At 39.3% G+C, this 17885-nt stretch overlaps 2 protein-coding genes across 5 annotated transcripts in view; one reads left to right on the forward strand and one right to left on the reverse strand.

Annotated features, from left to right (window-relative positions):
* The window catches only part of CUNH17orf67 (chromosome unknown C17orf67 homolog), an 87884-nt gene that overhangs the window by 27006 nt on the left and 42993 nt on the right, over positions 1-17885 (forward strand). The window lies entirely within an intron of this gene.
* Positions 1-17885, reverse strand: part of DGKE (diacylglycerol kinase epsilon) — a 42652-nt gene that overhangs the window by 23937 nt on the left and 830 nt on the right. For 3 of the 4 annotated variants that reach the window (XM_027774258.1, XM_027774259.1, XM_027774260.1), the window contains exons 3-9: positions 17800-17852; positions 17202-17599; positions 8471-8630; positions 6173-6292; positions 3663-3806; positions 2453-2610; positions 2080-2131 (exon numbers count right to left, since the gene is read on the reverse strand). In XM_027774258.1, coding sequence (XP_027630059.1) covers positions 2080-2131; positions 2453-2610; positions 3663-3806; positions 6173-6292; positions 8471-8630; positions 17202-17599; positions 17800-17852 — 1085 coding nt within the window. Of the gene's footprint in view, positions 1-2079; positions 2132-2452; positions 2611-3662; positions 3807-6172; positions 6293-8470; positions 8631-17201; positions 17600-17734; positions 17853-17885 lie in introns of all 4 variants that reach the window. The other variant, XM_027774262.1, reaches the window with a different exon arrangement.

Below are 17885 nucleotides of genomic sequence, written 5' to 3' on the forward strand. Positions count from 1 at the left end.
CTCCCTCCCTCCTTCCCTCTCTCTCTCTCTCTCTCTCTCTCTCTCTCTCTCTCTTTATTTATTTATTTAGTCATAGAGTGCACTTGCTGGAGAGAGAAGCAAAGTGTGAATTCACCTCCCAGGAAGAGAGCTTTCTCCTCCATTTTTCTCTCAGGATTTAGGAGAATGCAGGCAGATGTGCCTGGTATGATTTTCAGGCTGCCAGGCCTGGGACTTGAACCATGATGTTGGCCATGAGGGATCCAGCACCTTAACCATCACACCATCTGCTGGCCCATCAACTAGTTTCTGTTTTGTTTTTCTGCACTGTTGGCGCTTAGCAATTCAGCTTTTTTTAATACGCTAACTCTCCTGATTTAGGCCTCTTAAAGACTGCTGTCATCTCACTCCCAGTCTCTTTGCCTTTAAGGTTTTATGCCTTTTCAGAGATCTTTATCACCACTGTAGAGGGATCTTGGTGGCAGAGAGGGAAAAAGGTAGAGAGAGATAAATACATATTTTCAGTAATCTCCTAATGGTTTTTCCAAGTGCACTCATTATTTTCACTGCTTATCATCCACTTTCTATGATCTGTCTTCTCTGAAATTGGTTTCTCTCTTTTTAAAAAATAATGATTTATGGGGCCAGCCGGTGGCGTGGTGGTTAAGGGCACTGGATTCGCACATGGCCGACTGTGGTTTGAGTCTGCTTCTGGAGGCTTGCTTTCTCCCCCTTCTCTCTCTCTCTGTCTCTCTCTGGTCAAATTTAAAAATAACAACAACAACAACAAATGGAATTAAATAATTCTTTAAAAAAATAATGATTTATTTATTATTATTATTTAATTTGCTACAGTCACCAGAGACAGACAGAGGGAGTAAGAAAGCAATCCACCAGATCTGGGACTTGAATCATGGTTAGCCATGTGGGAGTCCAGCACCTTAAACACCGCACCACCTGCTGACTACCCCTACTTACTCTTCGTAAACTGCCAAAAGGCACATGCACTCCTCTGAGAGAAAAAGCAAGGAGAGGGGAAAAAGCGCCTCCCAATAAAATGTAGTCAAGTTATAATCCTCCTCCACCACTTCTCCAATCGGTTAGGATGTTGGGCGTGCACATGCACATGCATGCATGCACATGCACACACACGTATGCCTGGGGTTTTTTAAGTTGCCAGGGCTGGGATTTGAACCTCACAGTTGGCTATGTAAGATCTGGCTCCTTTAACCACTGGGCTACAGGCTGGCCCCATTTCCTCTTAGTCACTCACTATATTCTTTAGTCACTTTCAGTGAGCCCTCTTTATCAGTATGTCATCTAAATGTTGGGTCTTCAGGAAAGTTGTGATGCATTTTCGCATAGAAAAAAACATCATGACTTTTCTGATGACCTAATATATCTATTTTCAGCATGCAGTTCTTTGCCTTCTTTTCCCCTCTCTCTACATTCCCTCATGCAGTCTCAGCACTGGAACAATGAATAGAAATAAAACTTCACTTCAAAGGCTGACAACTGGAGTTACAGAAATTACTTTCCATATGTTTAAAATGCTACACCTCCGACCATACCATTTACACTGTTTTGTTCATGATCCAGGCCTTCTACTCCTATGATTCTTTACACCCCCTCTGTAATCCTTGCAGCTCTCAGTCTCAGCGTCCAGCAGTCTCAACCTGGGCTACTAGCCCCCACTTGCGTCTTACTTCCCCACCCAGTCTTGGATTCTTCCACACACATCTACAGCTCTGTCCTTGTCTAGCTGCTGCTTCAATGCTCCACAGCTTTTTGTGTGGATATGCCTAAAGCCTAATTTTTTTTTCTGCCTAAACATGAACCTTCCCATTTTTCTTATCTTGGTTTATGTCATACCCCTATGTATCAGTCATAAAAACTAGAAATCTAGTAGTGATCTGCAGGTTTTACAGTCCAGCGTACAAGGTGAGCACGTGGGCTTCTCTGGCTGCTCCATAAGCAGCTCCCTTGCAGCACCACGTCTCCGTAGCCCGCCCCCTCTCCCAGAGTGCAGCATCTTGCACAATGGAGGTATCCTATGCATATTTGCTGAAGCTTTTTGCAACTGAAGCAATAAAAACATACCTTGGGTTTTCTTAGGTTGTAGTATCCTTTATTCGTTACCTGAACTTTCCAGCTGAAAAACAGAAGTAAAAAAAAAAAATTAGTAGTTTTTACCCAAAACAAACAAACAAACATACTCTGGATATCAGATAAATGAGATTTTCTATTAAAACAGCATTTGAAAAAGTGACCATATCTAAATGAACATGCAAATTTTGGGATTAGTACTTCGCATTAATTTTGGAATTTTGCTATTATAACAAAAAAACCACCAGTATCTATGTAAAAGTGTAACACAGACTTCTACATTTAAATTACATTTAGTTTTATATTCACAAACCAAGCAATATTCCCACAGCTCAAGAAATCTAATTTTTGGGGAAGTGTAACTTACCGATCTAGTTTAATTCCGTCTGCGTCCATTACATTTCTTAAGACTTGTGTGACAGGGATCTCTCCAGCATAACCTGTACCCCAACCCAGTGTATTGGACAGATCGTTGCCTGTTCCCAGAGGCAAGACTGCAACCTGTGGAATGTATTTTTCTTGTCCCTAGAATACGGAAGACATATTTCAGATTTTTCTCTTCTATTGTACTTGCAGGGTAATAATAATTTACAAAATTTGAAAACCAAAGAAATAAAGTACAAATATAACAACTGTTGGCTGTGCTGTTTTTATTTATTTGTTTAAAGAATTGCTTATTTAGGGACCAGCAGATGGCACAATGGCTACGTTGTTGAATTCCCATGTAGTCTACCAGTTTGAGTCCCAGGCCCCAGTGGTTTAAGCTCACACTGGGCACGTGCGTGTGCATGCCCAAGATCCCAAGAGAATGGAGAAGAGATTGCGGTGTGGTCACCCCCCCCCGGGGGGGCGGATTTCTCGCTGTCTATCTCTCTGTCTCTCTCTGTCTTTCTGGTGAGCACATATGCCCTATAGCAAAAACCTCTCAAAAAATTATAGCAAAAATCTCTCAAAAATTATTTTATTTAACTTTATTTATTTATTTTTATTTTAATTTGACCAGAGAGAAAGGGGGAGAGAGTGAGAGGGGGGGAGGGGAGGGAGAGAGAGAGAGAGAGAGAGAGAAAGTGAGAAAGCAAGCTGTCAGGTCTGGGACTCAAACTGCAGTTGGCCATGCGGGAGTCCCGCATCCTTAACCAGCATGCCACCTGCTGGTCCCACAACTGTTGGCTGTGCTGTTTAATCATAATAGTCCATTCTTAGCTACTCAAAATTGGCAATGTCTTCTAATAGTCACCTGCATAATAATAATAATAATACCCTCCCCCTATATTGTATATTTATTTTATAAGTGCTTCTATACTGGGACCAGCAGTTGACATAATGGCTATGTCGCTGGACCTCCATGTAGTCAACCGCGGTTCGAGTCCCGGACCCGGTGGCTTAAACTCATGCTGGACATGTGTGCGTGTGCGTGTACCCAAGATTCAGAGAGGAGAATGGAGAAGGGATTGAGGTGGGGCCTTCCCCCCCGGGGGTGATTTCTTGCTTTCTGTCTCTCTGGCAAGTGCATGCGCCCAATAGCAAAAACATCTAGAAAAAGAAATGCTTTTACAGTAGTTCCGAAAGACTGATACCTTAATCTTCATTTCATCAACTGCATCCAGGACCCAGCCCACAGTCCCATCCCCTCCACAAACAAGTACTCGAGCTGAATGATAGGGAAGAAGAGTACAAAGTTGTAGGGCTTTGACAGGGGGAGTTTTAGTTACATCAAACACCTAGAAATGAAAGACAAAGAAAAAAATTATTTTTATCCAATGTTATCCTTTGTCTGTGAGGATGATTCCCTTCTAGAGGAGTAGAGATATGATTAAATAACAATACTGGCTACTACATATTTACCTTTCATAATATTCCAGGTACTGTGTCAGACTTTTTGCACTGTAGGTTCATACCCATCTGACCCTACAAAGCAGGCATTAGCTTCATTCAACTGACCAGGAAACTGAGGCATACATAGGAAGATTAAATTACCTGCCTGTGATTCTCCAGATGATTAAATGCTGAAATACAAATTCAAACTTAAAGTCTACCCATCACATTACACTCTCCTTCCAAGTCACATGAAACCACAATGTGCAAAGTTCACCTTTAACCAGTGTTTCACATTTAGGTTTATTTTTTTAACTTATATTAAATTTTTTTTTTTTTTTGTCCTTTAACTGCCAGAGGGTGCATGTGCTCACTAGAGACAGAGAGAAAGAAAATGAGAGAGAAAGAATGAGAGAGAGAGAGAAAGAGAGACAAAGCATCCTTCAGTGGGGTATGGCCAAGCCATAATCCTTTTTCTTTCATTTCTCCATCTCGTCAGGATTTGGGGCATGCCTGCAAACATGCCTGGAGTATTTTTTAAACCTATGGAGTAGGATTCAAACCACAGTTGGCCATACATGATCTGTTTTCTATGTACTGCACTGACTGCATCACTGTGCTATGGGGCTGGCCCTATACAATGTTTTTTTAAAAAAATCACCACTAGTCCACGTTGGTACAAATTTCCAGAAAGTATTTCAATATATACAAAATGACACAAAAATGAAAGGCCCATTTACAATCCATAAATGATCCTAGGGAAATATTTCAAAAGAAGAAAAGGCCCTATATAAATGTTCACTGTGGTGTTATTTATAATAGTAGGACTGCAAACAGCAGGAGACTGGATAAATGATGACATCTCCTCTCAATCACTGAGACACTGAGTATGCAGTTATGAGGACTATGCCGCAACAGGAGAAAGTATACTATGAAATAAAAAAACCCTCGAATTTGAATTTGTATCTAGATCACTGTTAGAGCATTGTTAATATGCAACTGTGCAGAAAAATGAAAAGAACGTGGTCACACAAAAATAACTGATGTATTTACATGAGGAAATTGCAGGTGACTTTCTTCTCATTATTTTTACAATTTCCTTAGGCTGTGCAATATTAAAAGTGTAAGAAATACAAATCACAAGGAAGAAGTTATTGCATTTTTTTTTTTTTGGAGAGGTTTTTGTTACAGGGCGCGTGTGCTCGCCAGACAGAGAGACAGAAATCACCCCCCAGGGGGGATGGTCACAACGCAATCCCTTCTCTTCCACTCTCCTCTCGGGCCTGGACACGCACGCACATGCGCCCAGTGTGAGTTTTAAGCCACCAGGTCCGAAATGCAAACTGCAGTCGACTACGTGGGAGTCCAGCAACATAGCCATTACGCTAACTGCTGGTCCCAAGAAGTTACTGCATTTTTGAGCGTTGTACATTTGGATTGCTTAGTTTTCAAATGCTGACAGATACTCTCGATGAACTTTTTTCTCATTTTTACAACTGAGGTTATAATATACATATAATAAAATTCACCTGTTCAAAGTGACCAAGTCAATAATTTTTAGCAAGTTTACTGGGTTGGGCAACCACCACCACAATCCAGTTTAGAATATTTTTGTTGCTTCAATAAGATCCCTAAATGCCCATTTGTAGTCACTCCCCATTTGCAGGTCCAGACTTAGGCAATCACTAGTCGACTTCTCTGTCTCTGTACATCTGTCTTTACTGGACAGGTCATCTAAATGGAACCATACAGTATGTGGTCCCGTGTCTGACTTCTTTAACTTAGCATACTGTTTCTGAAGTTCTTAGGTATGTATCGGGAGTTTCTTCCTTTTTTCCCACCAAATAGCATTCCATTGCATGGGCACATCTTGCAGTGCTTATCACTCAGCCATGACAGTTACGCTGCTTCCACTTTCTGGCAATTATAAATAAGTAATACTGCTACAACAGTCACATGCAAGTCTTTGCACATATATTTTCATTTTCCTTGGGCAGAATCTTAGCAGTGGGATTGCTAAGCTGATGTGACGACATTTATGTTTAACTTGAACAGAAACTGCCAAACTATTTTCTAACACAGCAGTACCAGTTTACATTCCTACGAGGGTTACCGTTTAGCCATATATTTGAATGTCTTGATCCTTTTGTAGACTCTTTCCAATAGGCAGGTGATTAGAGACTTAAAGCATGAAGAATCACTGCATTTTAGGGAAAAAGGTAAAGCTAAAAATAAAAGCTAAATAAAGAAAGCAGGTGTTCTCTTTAGTTACCTGGACTGGATTTAATAGGATCCTAAATTCTCCCAAGAGTCCTTCTCCCATGTTAGTTCCACTGCGAGAGTTGGCCAGGATTATCAATGGAGTCCACTGAGTTCCAAGCTTAGAGGCTAGCTAAAAAAATTAACACGAGTGGAAAAGGTTTAATATCTCAGAGGTAGTGAACTCATTTTTCATTCCTAGATAACAATGGTGCTACAATTTACTGGGGGGAAAATACACCTAGAGCAAGTACTACCAATACAATATAAAAACAGAAGAATTCTGAGAATGAAAAGGAGCTACAGAAATGAAATAATTTAACCTTCCACCCAATATATAGTTCTCTTCCATCTTTTTTTTTGGAGAGGTTTTTCACTATAGGGCGTGTGCGCTTGCCAGACAGAGAGACAGAAAGCGAGAAATCACCCCCCAGGGGGGATGGTCATGCCGCAATCCCTTCTTTTCCATTCTCCTCTCGGGATCTTGGGCACGCATGCACACGCGCCCAGCGTGAGTTTAAGCCACCGGGTCCAGGACTCGAACTGCGGTCGACTGTGGGAGTCCAGCGACATAGCCATTACGCTAACTGCTGGTCTCGGTTCTCTTCCATCTTATTCTAGATTAGTAATCTAGCACATGCTTGGATGGTTATACAACGTCTTTTCATGAGAGGCAACCCATTCCATTACTAAATCAACTTATCAGCAAGATTTGACTTAAGTTGAAAATCTTTCAATAACTTTCATTCGTTGCTCTAATTCTGCTTGTTAAAGTAAGGAGAAGTCATTTATTTTCATGTGACTACTGTGCTCAAACATAGGATCTTTATCAGTCTTTTCTCCTAGCCAGTACAAGCTCTTTTAACTATTCACACAGAGTGGACATTAATTCATCTCAGATTTTTTCACCTTGATTTTCCTTTTCTGGATTTATTTAAATGTATTTTAGTTTGTATGTTTTTATTTATTTCTTTTTATTAAAAAAAATTTTTAAAAGAGGTTTTTTGCCTTAGGGCACATATGTTCCCAGAGACAGAGTGAGAGTGAAAGTGAGAAATCATCCCCTGGGGTGGTGGCCACGACACAATCCTTCTCCTCTATTCCTCTCCTGGGATCTTGGGCATGCTTGCACACGTGCTCAGCCAGATTTTCAAGCCACTGAGTTTGTGACCTTTCTTTCCTCTTCCCCTCTCCTTTTAGATGTTAACTACCAATGAGGCCATTGTGTAATCTTAATGATTCTCATTTCTTATACTCTCAGATTGAATTCAGAAAAAAAAAAAAAAAGAGTTGTACATTTAAAATATAGGTACACAAAAATATTAATGTTTAAACATTTAAAAATGCCCCTTCCTTGCAAGAGTATTGACAAAGGTGACATTCAGGATATAAAATCTTAACTAGAAAAAGTTTTAAATGAAATAGTTCAATTATTTTGTTATATTTGAGTAGGAAATAAATTTGTAAATTTTTATAATTATAAAATAAGAGCTACACAAAGAAAGATATATTTGGGTCCAGCAGTTGGCATAGTGGTTAAGGTGATGGACACTCCCACAGGCCAACCAGGTTCAAGACCTGGACCTAGTGACGTGCTTTCTCACTTTCTCTCTCTCTCTGTGTTGGTCTCTGGTCAAATTAAAAACAAAAACAAAAATAAAACGAATGAATAAATAAAATAAAATAAAAAATTCTTTAAAAAAGAGAAAGATATATTTACACTGATTTCCAGACATATACAAAGAGACTACAAACTACTGTCAACAGCTTTAATATTCAACATTATTTGAGGGAGCACCATGTTTACAATGTCAACTTATCTTTAGGGATTCTGTGTAAAGTTCCAAACAGAAAGCCTGTTTTAAAAAATGGTGTAAGGAAAACCTACATTTTTTTTTTCCTTTGACAATAACCATAAATCCCAAACCTAACTGTTCATAAGAATCATCCAAGGACCTTGAAAGTATAGGGATTCCTGAGATCTACCCTATACCTACTAAGTCAAATGGGTGAACTTAGGGATCTGCATTTTTAAAAAGCTCCCCAAGTGATTCAGATGCCAGCAGTGATTTAGAAATCACTAATGTAACGTTTCCAGTTTCCCTCAGGAAAGAACTCGGGAGTCAAAATTTGCGACAGGTCTCCAGGAATTGGGTAGGGTTTTACGGCTTACTGTAATGTCGCTCTATTTTCCCCTTCATCTTGAGCTTTGTTTTATTCCCGACCTGACTCTTACCTACAGTCTTAACTGTTTCATGCACTGACCTAGATAAACTTTTTAGAAATCAATTATATAATAAACTCTAATTACCCCTTCATAATCTGTTTTTTTGTCTTTACGCATCTGATTAATGGAGGTTAAATAACTTGGTGGGATGATGAGGTTTTTGAATTCTCCAAAATCACACTTTTCACTCTTTAAGCTATTTTTCATGCATTCATCATGTACGGTCTTCTGACACCAAATGCACCTGACAAGGAAGAAACAAAAGCAATTACTTATTTTAAACCACAAACTTACTGATTCACACACCAGTCAGCTTTTGTTAAAAAAGGCAAACAGTATTTTTGTCATGACCGAGCATAAGAACTGGGAAATAAAAGAGAGAGAACTCTATCTGCATTGCTAAAATGGAACAATACAGTGTGAATTTATGTGGCAGTTTAATCTAACAGTGGTCCGTGGCCTCCACGAGCCTTGCAGGGCATCTGTGAGATTAGTATTTCAAATAATATTACTAAATTATATCACGTTTATTCTCTCAAAAGTGTGTAGTGGGGTTTTCTGGCAGTTACAATATATGGTGTGTGCTATCACAAGACACTGAATGTCTAAACAGATGTGAGAAATCTAGCTGCCTTCTAAGCAAAATAAACGTGCGAAGTGTAAAGCAATTCACTCTTCTCACTACATTTTCATAAAAATACATTTTATATGAGACCATTATTACTGTTAAAAATTAGTATTTTAACAATTTTTCAGTTTTAGTTTATAGCACAGTAAATACCAATGGACATATCCAAATGATGTTGCTCTAAATAGTTTTATGTATTATTTACTAGTGGCTTTGGTAGAAATACTTAAGATTGGCTGTAAGGCCTATAATCTTTGCTCCTTAAATCCCCCACTGTCCTGGGCCCTTGAAGACGAGTTCCTTAGGGTCTCTTAACTTTTAACCATCTGCACAATAAGTGCAACCAAAACAGGCCATTTCTTGTTGGCAGTTAACATAAAAATAACCTGTAATTTTAATATGCTTTTGAATTTATATGCATAAATGTATGTTTTAATTTATACGCTTTTCAAACACAGAACATTTATAGTCAGAATTGCTGTCGTGTTTGGACCTACCCCGCGGGTGAAACAGGCAGGGAAAGGTGCTGGCAACGGTCTGGGTTTTCCATTAATCTGCTAAGTACTTAATCCACTCACAAATAAGGCACATCTGACTGGACAGGGAAAAGCAGGCCACCAGAAAAGAATCGTGATAGTTCAAAAAGCACTCTTCTACTCCGATATCAACATTCTTGGCTTCCTATTTTAAAGCTGTTTTCTCTGGTTTGGATGTCATGTAATTACTGTTGTTTATTCAAGAGTCCTATTTACTGCTTTAAAAAAAGTTATCTGCAGAACTATTAAAAACTATAAAATAATTTGCACAAATACGTTTGTTGATACTTGCTTTCAAACTAAGCTTGAGAAACAACAAATTGGCTATGCAGCTCAAGTAGTAGCACCTCTATCTATTGGTCCACCATCAATTTTAAAACGGAGTATTAGGGAGCAGTGGTTGGCGTAACGGCTATGTCGCTAGACTCCCAAGTGATCTACCGTGGTTTGAGTCCCGGACCTGGTGGCTTAAAGTCACGCCAGGCACGTGTGCATGCACGCCCAAGATCCCGAGAGGAGAATGGAGGAGAAGGGATTGTGGCGTGACCATCCCCCCTGGGGGGTGATTTCTCGCTTTCTGTTCATCTGTCTCTGTCTCTGTCTTTCCAGTGAGTGTACACGCCCTATAGCAAAGGCTTCTCAAAAAAAAAAAAAAAAAAAAAAAAAAAAAAAGGAGTATCACTATTGAAAGTAATCTGAAAGGATGCCTACTGAGTTATTTTACAATGGTTCCTCTGGGAAGAAAAGTCGTAATGAGGGACGGGGAGAGCCTTTTTACTCTACATTCTTTTGTATTGCTTGAGATTACATTCATTAACTACTTGTATACATTTTTAAAGTTATATTTTAAGTAGTACTAGCTTATGGATAAGAATTTTGAAATATAGAAAGGCATAAAATAAAAAAATTAGTTATTCTAACTTAAAAAAAAATTATCAGAGGCACATGCACTCACTGGAGAGAGACAGAGAAAGAAGGGAAGCGAGAAAGTACCCAAAGGATGGTCACACCACAATTCCTTCTCTTCCATCTCTCCTCCTTTCAGTATTTTGGGCATACACGTATATGCACCCAGTGTGTTTCTCAAGCCACCAGGTTCAGGACTTGAAATGCACAGTCTACCATGTGGGATCTAGCCACCTTAACCACCACACCATGAGCTGGTTTCCTCTTTAACTTTCTGATATATTTATTCTCAGTTTTATAACGGTCTATATGTTTTTCAGGCTAGGAATATGATGTATACTGTATATACCTGGAATACTGCTTTTGTTTCTACCTTGTTTCATGAATATTTTCTTATGTCACTAAATATTTTCTAAAAATGTGGTTTGAAAATGAAGCATATTACATCATATATATATTTAACCTTTTCTATTTAAGTTTACTTTTGTCAGTCTAAACAATGTGTTTAACCACCTCAAACGTTATTTCATTCATGAATTTTTTTTATGTATAGTTCTACGTTATATTTCCCTTTGTAATTTAAATACTTTTATGCTTTGAAGTCCTTTATAATTTTCAAATTAGATATTCATTTGTAGTTATAATTTCTTCCACAATTCAGTTTTCATATTTATATCTTTAATTCAATGTTCCTTTTTTCTTTAAGGTTTTTGACATAAGGCACCTGTGCTCACCAGAGAGAGACAGAGATAGATAAAGTGAGAAATGACCCCTCAGGAGTCCCCGATCTCTACTCCCTGAGATTTTGGGCATGCACGCCCATGCACCTGGTGTGACTGTCAAGCTGCTGAGACTCAAACCAAGGTCAGCCATGTGGGAGTCTACCTACCACACCACCTGCTGGCCCAATTCAATGTTTCTTAACCTTTGCAGTTATAGGTTTCACTGAGAATCTCATGAGAGTTGATAGATACTCCTGAAACTTCATTTATTTATGAACTACTACTAAGTTAAGACTCCCTGCATTAGTCCACTCAAAATTTGTTTTGGTGTATTATGAAAAGCCAACCATTCCCCCCTACAATCTCTGCAAAAGAGCACTTAGCTTAACATGATTCACAAAATAATCTTTTCTATTCCCACTGATTTGTGACATAACATTTATCATTTACTAAATTCTCATAAATTTGAGAAAACACTCTTAACCAAGATAATGGCTGTTATCAGCCTTTGCTCTGAAAGAGAAAAGCTAAAACGTTTATTACTTACAGTTTTCCTTAGAAAACATATTTAAATTTGAGACCTATTCTCTTTGCATATCTTGTAAGCAGAATTTAACTTAACCTAGATTCCAAATCTGTTAGAAAAGACACAGTAATTTAATCCCATCCCCTTTTTATTTAAAAAAACTTAAAATCTTTACAGAGAAGTTGAAAGGATAGCAAAATGAATAGCTTTAAGCCAACTCGTCACTCTGGTTCTTTTTTTTTCTTTTCTTTAAATTTATTTTTTTACATTAATTCACTATACATCATTACAGCATACAAATGAATTTTCCATCCAAAATACACTGTATATTGGCTCAATCAAGTTCACTCTCATTCTTAATTAACATTTTTCTCCCACAATTTGCTTTATCTCTTTCAATATAAATTCAAATTCTGCTGAATCATTTGAAAATAAGTTACGGACATTTTGAAATTTCACTCTATATTTCAGCAAGTATTTCTTAAAAATTTGCCTTTTAAAATATTTTGTTTAAAAAGTTTTTTTACATTATACTGGTTATTCTTATCACCCCCATTCTATTATAGTATTAACATCGTACTAAAATTGCTTTGTTGCATCTCTATCCATTCATGACTCCATCCTGTTTTGGGTCTATTTCCAAATAAACCGCAGATAACAGAATGTTTTCTAAATATCCCAACAAATAGGTGTATTATTACCTATGATTCATTATTTCTTTATATAGTTTCTTTCTTTTGATGTAAAATTTATATAGAATGACGTGTACATTTGCTGAGTTTTTATATTACATATTCATGTGATTAAAATCCTTAATTAAGACACAGAACATTACCCTAGAAAGTTCCCTTATATGAAATTATCAGATGTTTTACAAACTCATGTGTTATTTTTAAAGAATATGATTACTTCATTTGGGGGAAAAAAAGTTCAACAAGAAAAAAATCCCTGCTGGCAACACTGCCTATTATCTTCTCTAAGAACAGTTACCCGCTCACAATAGCTCTCTTTATTAGTATGCTGGAGGAGGCAGCTAAATTATATTTGAAATTGAGATGGTTATTTATGAGATTCACACTAGAGCAGGGTGCAGCAAACTACAATACGTCTGCCACCAGATTTTGTGAGTAAAATTTTAGTGGACAGCTACACATATTCATTGTCTAGGGCGGGTATGTACAATATTATGACGAAGGTCGAGTTAAGTAACTACAACAGACCAAATGGTTCACAATGTGGAAAATATTTACTTCTGGCTCTTTCAATAAGTTTGCCAACCTCTACTTGAGAAGATGATTTAATTTCTTTTAGTTTTTTTTTTTTTTAATTTCTTTTAGTTTTAAATAATAAGATAAACACTTTGTAGCAAGACTACAGCCATACAATGTAAGATCAAAGTTGTGACTAAATTACCTTCTAAGAATCAGCAGTTTTGTGTTACTAATCAGTACATGCATGTATGAAGCTGTAATGAAGACAGACCTCATAAACAAATAAAGCCCTTTAAGTTTTTTCTCTCAAGAGACAAAGAACATTACAAGGAATATGGATTTATTGAATAAAGATAATGAACATTTAAAAATATAACTAAATTTCCTATTTTAGTCAGAAGAGAGGTGAGAGGAAAAAAGGAAGGGTAGGGAAGGAGCCATAAGATACCAGGTGTAGAGGGCCAGCTGGTGGTGTGGTGGTGGAGGCAGCTGGATCCCACATGGTCAACTGTGCAGTCTGAGCCTCAGACCTGGCAGCTTGACAAATACACCAGGCGCAAGTGCACCTGTGCCCTACATCCGGAGAGGAGAATGGGGAAGAGACTGCGGTGTGGACATCCCCACTGGGGGTTGTTTTCTTACTTTCCCTCTGTATCTCCAGTGAGAGCACACACCCTACAGCAAATTAAAAAAAAAAGATACTAGGTGTAGAAATACACCGTAGTGGGGCCAGCCAATGGCTTAGTAATGGTTGCGTCACTGGACTCCCCACATGGCTGACCAAGCTGAGTCCCAGACCCAGTGGCTAAAAACTCTCATCAAGTGCGTGTGTGTGCCCTCAAGATCCCCAAAGGAGAATGGAGAAGAGACTGAGAGCATGGCAATACCCCCGGGGGATGATTTCTTGCTTTCTGTCTCTTTGTCTCTGTCCCTCTCACAAGCACACATACACCCTATAGCAAAAATCTCTTTAAAAAAAAAAAAAAAGAATACACTACAGTAATTAGGTGTAGAGAAAGAAGACAGGAACACACCAAAAGAAAAAAAATCTAAGGGAAAGTAGACTCTAGCACAGAACAGGTGCTCTATAAATATAATGACTGAATGGGTATATATTAAAGGGCCTTTGTCACTTATTCTGTAGTTAAATTCACAGGGCTTCAGGCTTTAAAACTAGTTATCACCTGTCATTACCCACCCTTTGAAATGCTAACTTGTCGACTAACCAGTCTTCAGAGATCACTGACTTTGGCAAGTAATGCAGACGAGAATCCCTTCCCCAGCTGGATAAAGTCCAGAGAGCTAGTCTGGTCTGTAAAGGTTCTCAATAGCTATTTATTTTGTTTTTCCTTCCCGAAATCTCATTCTTACAGAAGGCTACAGCAGACTGTGATCCTGCATAAGATTACTGACTAAAATAAATCTGTTTAGCACACTGTAGCATACATACAAGCTCAGGACATTGTGCTCTTTTCTCCTGGGAATAATAAACACTTATTATACAAGGACAGTTTTTACCATGGGTGAGGGGTAAAGCACACTGGGAACAGACTGTTCAGGAACTGGTAAGAACAAGCTAATGAAGAAATGGAGGTCTATGTCTACCATCATAGACATTCACTATGCTTGAAGGGAAGACACAGTATTAAGGGCAGAGGCTCACGTTTTAAAAGATACATATAATACAGCAGTGGTCCTTAAACCTTCAGGGGCTTCTGAAAGCAAAGACTGCAGATCTCCAGCCTGAACTACTCTTTTTTTGGAGAGGTTTTTTGCTATAGGGCGTGCACTCGCCAGAAAGTGAGAAATCACCCCCACAGGGGGGATGGCCATGCCACAAACCCCTCTCCTCTATTCTCCTCTTGGGATCTGGGGCACACACGTACACGCGCGCCCAGCCCGGGTTTAAGCCATCGGGTCTGGGACTTGAACTGCGGTTGACTACATGGGAGTTCAGTGACATAGCCATTATGCCAACTGCTGGTCCCCCAAACTTTTTATTATTTTTGAGAGATTTTTGCTATAAGATGTGTGCACTCACAGGACAGAGACAGACAGAAAATGAGAAATCACCCTCCAGAGGGGATGGCCACGGTTTAATCCCTTCTCGTCCATTTTCCTTTGGGGATTTTAGGCATGCTCTGGTGTGTATTTTAAGCTGCTGGGTCTTGGACTCTAATCTCTGGGACTAAGTGCAGTCGACTACATGGGAATCCAGTAACTATTATGCCATCTGCTGGTCCTACCAGCCCAAATTTCTAATTCACTGTGTTTGAGTTGGGACCAGGATTGCCAAAAAATAAAAAAAGCAAAAAACAGAGGATGCCTGGTTAAATTTGAATTTTAGATAAACAACAATACGTTTTGGTATAAGTATATCTCAATACTAGAAATATTTTATTGTTATTTGCTGAGTCTAACAATCCTAGAATTTGTATTTTTAACAGATTGTGAAGTGATGCTGATGCTATTGGTCTAGTGATGTTTTTGGGAACCTTTGAGATATAACTGATATGTCAATCAAGAAGGAAAAATCTGGGGGGTTGGGGTGGAAAGTGGGTTCTCGATTGATTTATTTTAGGTAATAATTTTAAGCAGGATTACAGTCTCCAAGTAAGGGTTCCTAGAGGAAAAGACAGAAGATAAGGCTTTCAAGAGGCCTAGAAGCTAGCCAGGAGGATACTGAGAGAAAAGCTTTCAGAAAAAGAGGTCAGTAAGAAAAAGACTGATACTTTAGGGAAACTATTGTACAACTATAACAGTTTGGTGTTGCCGGTGCATAAAGTTTCATGCAGATGGTGACAGATAAAACCAGAAGAGTTGAGGGGCCAGAGAGCACATGGGAATTTGTGAACCCTGTCAAGCACTTGGTCTTTATACTGTAGACAGTCAGTAAGTGATGGTGAGATATTTAAAGGCTTCTAAGCACAGCAGAGACTTGATCAGATCTGCATTTTTTAAAAAGATAATTTGGGGAGATGATCTCAAACATTATATTTAATGGTGAAGGAGTACTTGAAATACAGTTAAGATTTGTGGAAGCTCTTCTTATCTAATTCTGCACAAAGAAAAGGGAAGGAAATATAACAATATTCGATTAATTATGAACATTTAGTGTAAGTCTTTGGTAACTTGGCTCTCACTGATGCCAGAAGGGTAACATTTACATTGTAAAGATACCAAATAAAAACAAATGGGTACAAAATTCTATAGTTACGTTAAATATATTCTTTTGAAATTTTATTCTAAAGTTTAAATCAGATAATATGTAAAACTATTTAATTTTTAAAAAGAGGTATTGACATGACAATGTTCAAGCTAATTAAAAAACATTTTTTTCTGCAAAGAAAAATAAAAAAAGTAGCTTCTGCATTAGCTTCCTGTTTCCGTTCTGAAACATGATTATGAACCTTTGTTCTCCTCAGAAATAAAACCATTACAATGACGACTTAGTGACGATTCAGATCAGCCTAGGTGTCGGTATTCCTAATCCTATCCTGGGTTTTAGAAATCCTGGAAGCTAGTCCTATCAATATTTTTTAACCTCTGAGCAGACCTAAGGGGCTTTACTTTTCTCGACTATGCCATGAGAATAAAGGATCTGCAAGGTGGCATCTTTTCTATCCATCTCTAACAGTAATTAAGGATATCTGCACCTACATTCAGATAACATTTAAGAACATAAATGTGTTGTCCAGTGTGCATGTAAAAGCCATTAAAATGTTTTTGGCTCAATCAGGCTCATTTACCTAAGATGCTCCACGAACTGACAGATGCATCTGTCAAAGGAACAGTTCTCTTTTTTTTTGCCTGCATCTCATCAGTAGCTATATTAAGAAAAGTATTTAAAGTGCCCTGGAATGACACTTCTTTTCATCATACATTTATAGTACAAAACCAAGGATGAATTAGTTTTGTGGCCAAAGGATAAAGGAAATTTGTCCATATTTCATTTTTCCATATGTAAAATGGGGAGCTAATACAATAACAAAAATGAAAACATAAAATGAAGCAGGCAACACTTAGAAAACTGCATAAAAGAGCCGAGGGTTATCACCTAAAAGGGCAGGCTGGCTGAACAGTAGGGGTTAAGTGCATGTTCTCAGCAAAGGACTATAGCAAAACTGCAGCCCTTGCATAGTATCAGGGATGTTTATTAGCTTGCTTCTTCGAACTGAGCAGTTTAAGCCATCTGCAGGGATTAAAGCAGGACTCTACACCTACTCTATGCAATCCTACCTCCCACAGCTCAGGGTGGCACAGTGAGTACTCACAAAAGCCATTACCTGTAATCGCAGAGCTTGGGCTGACTGCCGCACTGCTGCTTGCAAACCACACAGTAACTGCACAGGGGCACGTTCCCTCGGATCCAGTGGTGGGGCATGGTGTCCTGGGCCCTGCCGTCATTCTTAAGCATGATTTCCTTGCACTGGAAGCGCTTGTCGGCCTTCTTGAGGCAGCCCTCGTCCACGCGGAGCCCGCAGCAGTCGCAGAAGGCGCCCTGCAGAATGTGCTGTGCGCACACGCAGCAGTAGGTGGGCTGGCTGAACAGGTCGGTGTCGCGCCACCCGTGCTTGCTCTTGCGGAAGATATCCCGGCGGTGCAGCTGGCGGCGCGACCGCTGGAGGCTACACCAGAAGGTGACGAACACAGGCAGAAGCACCGAGCACAGAGTCCACAGGACCAGGTGCCCATCCGCAAACAGGCCCTCTGCTGTGCGCACACGCAGCAGTAGGTGGGCTGGCTGAACAGGTCGGTGTCGCGCCACCCGTGCTTGCTCTTGCGGAAGATATCCCGGCGGTGCAGCTGGCGGCGCGACCGCTGGAGGCTACACCAGAAGGTGACGAACACAGGCAGAAGCACCGAGCACAGAGTCCACAGGACCAGGTGCCCATCCGCAAACAGGCCCTCGGAGGGCGGGCCCAGCGGCGGGCGCCCCTCTGCCTCCCTCTTCTCCCACGGCCCTGTCT

The sequence above is a fragment of the Tupaia chinensis genome, unplaced genomic scaffold (assembly GCF_000334495.1).
Source record: "Tupaia chinensis unplaced genomic scaffold, TupChi_1.0 Scaffold000416_1, whole genome shotgun sequence".
Taxonomy (NCBI): domain Eukaryota; kingdom Metazoa; phylum Chordata; class Mammalia; order Scandentia; family Tupaiidae; genus Tupaia; species Tupaia belangeri.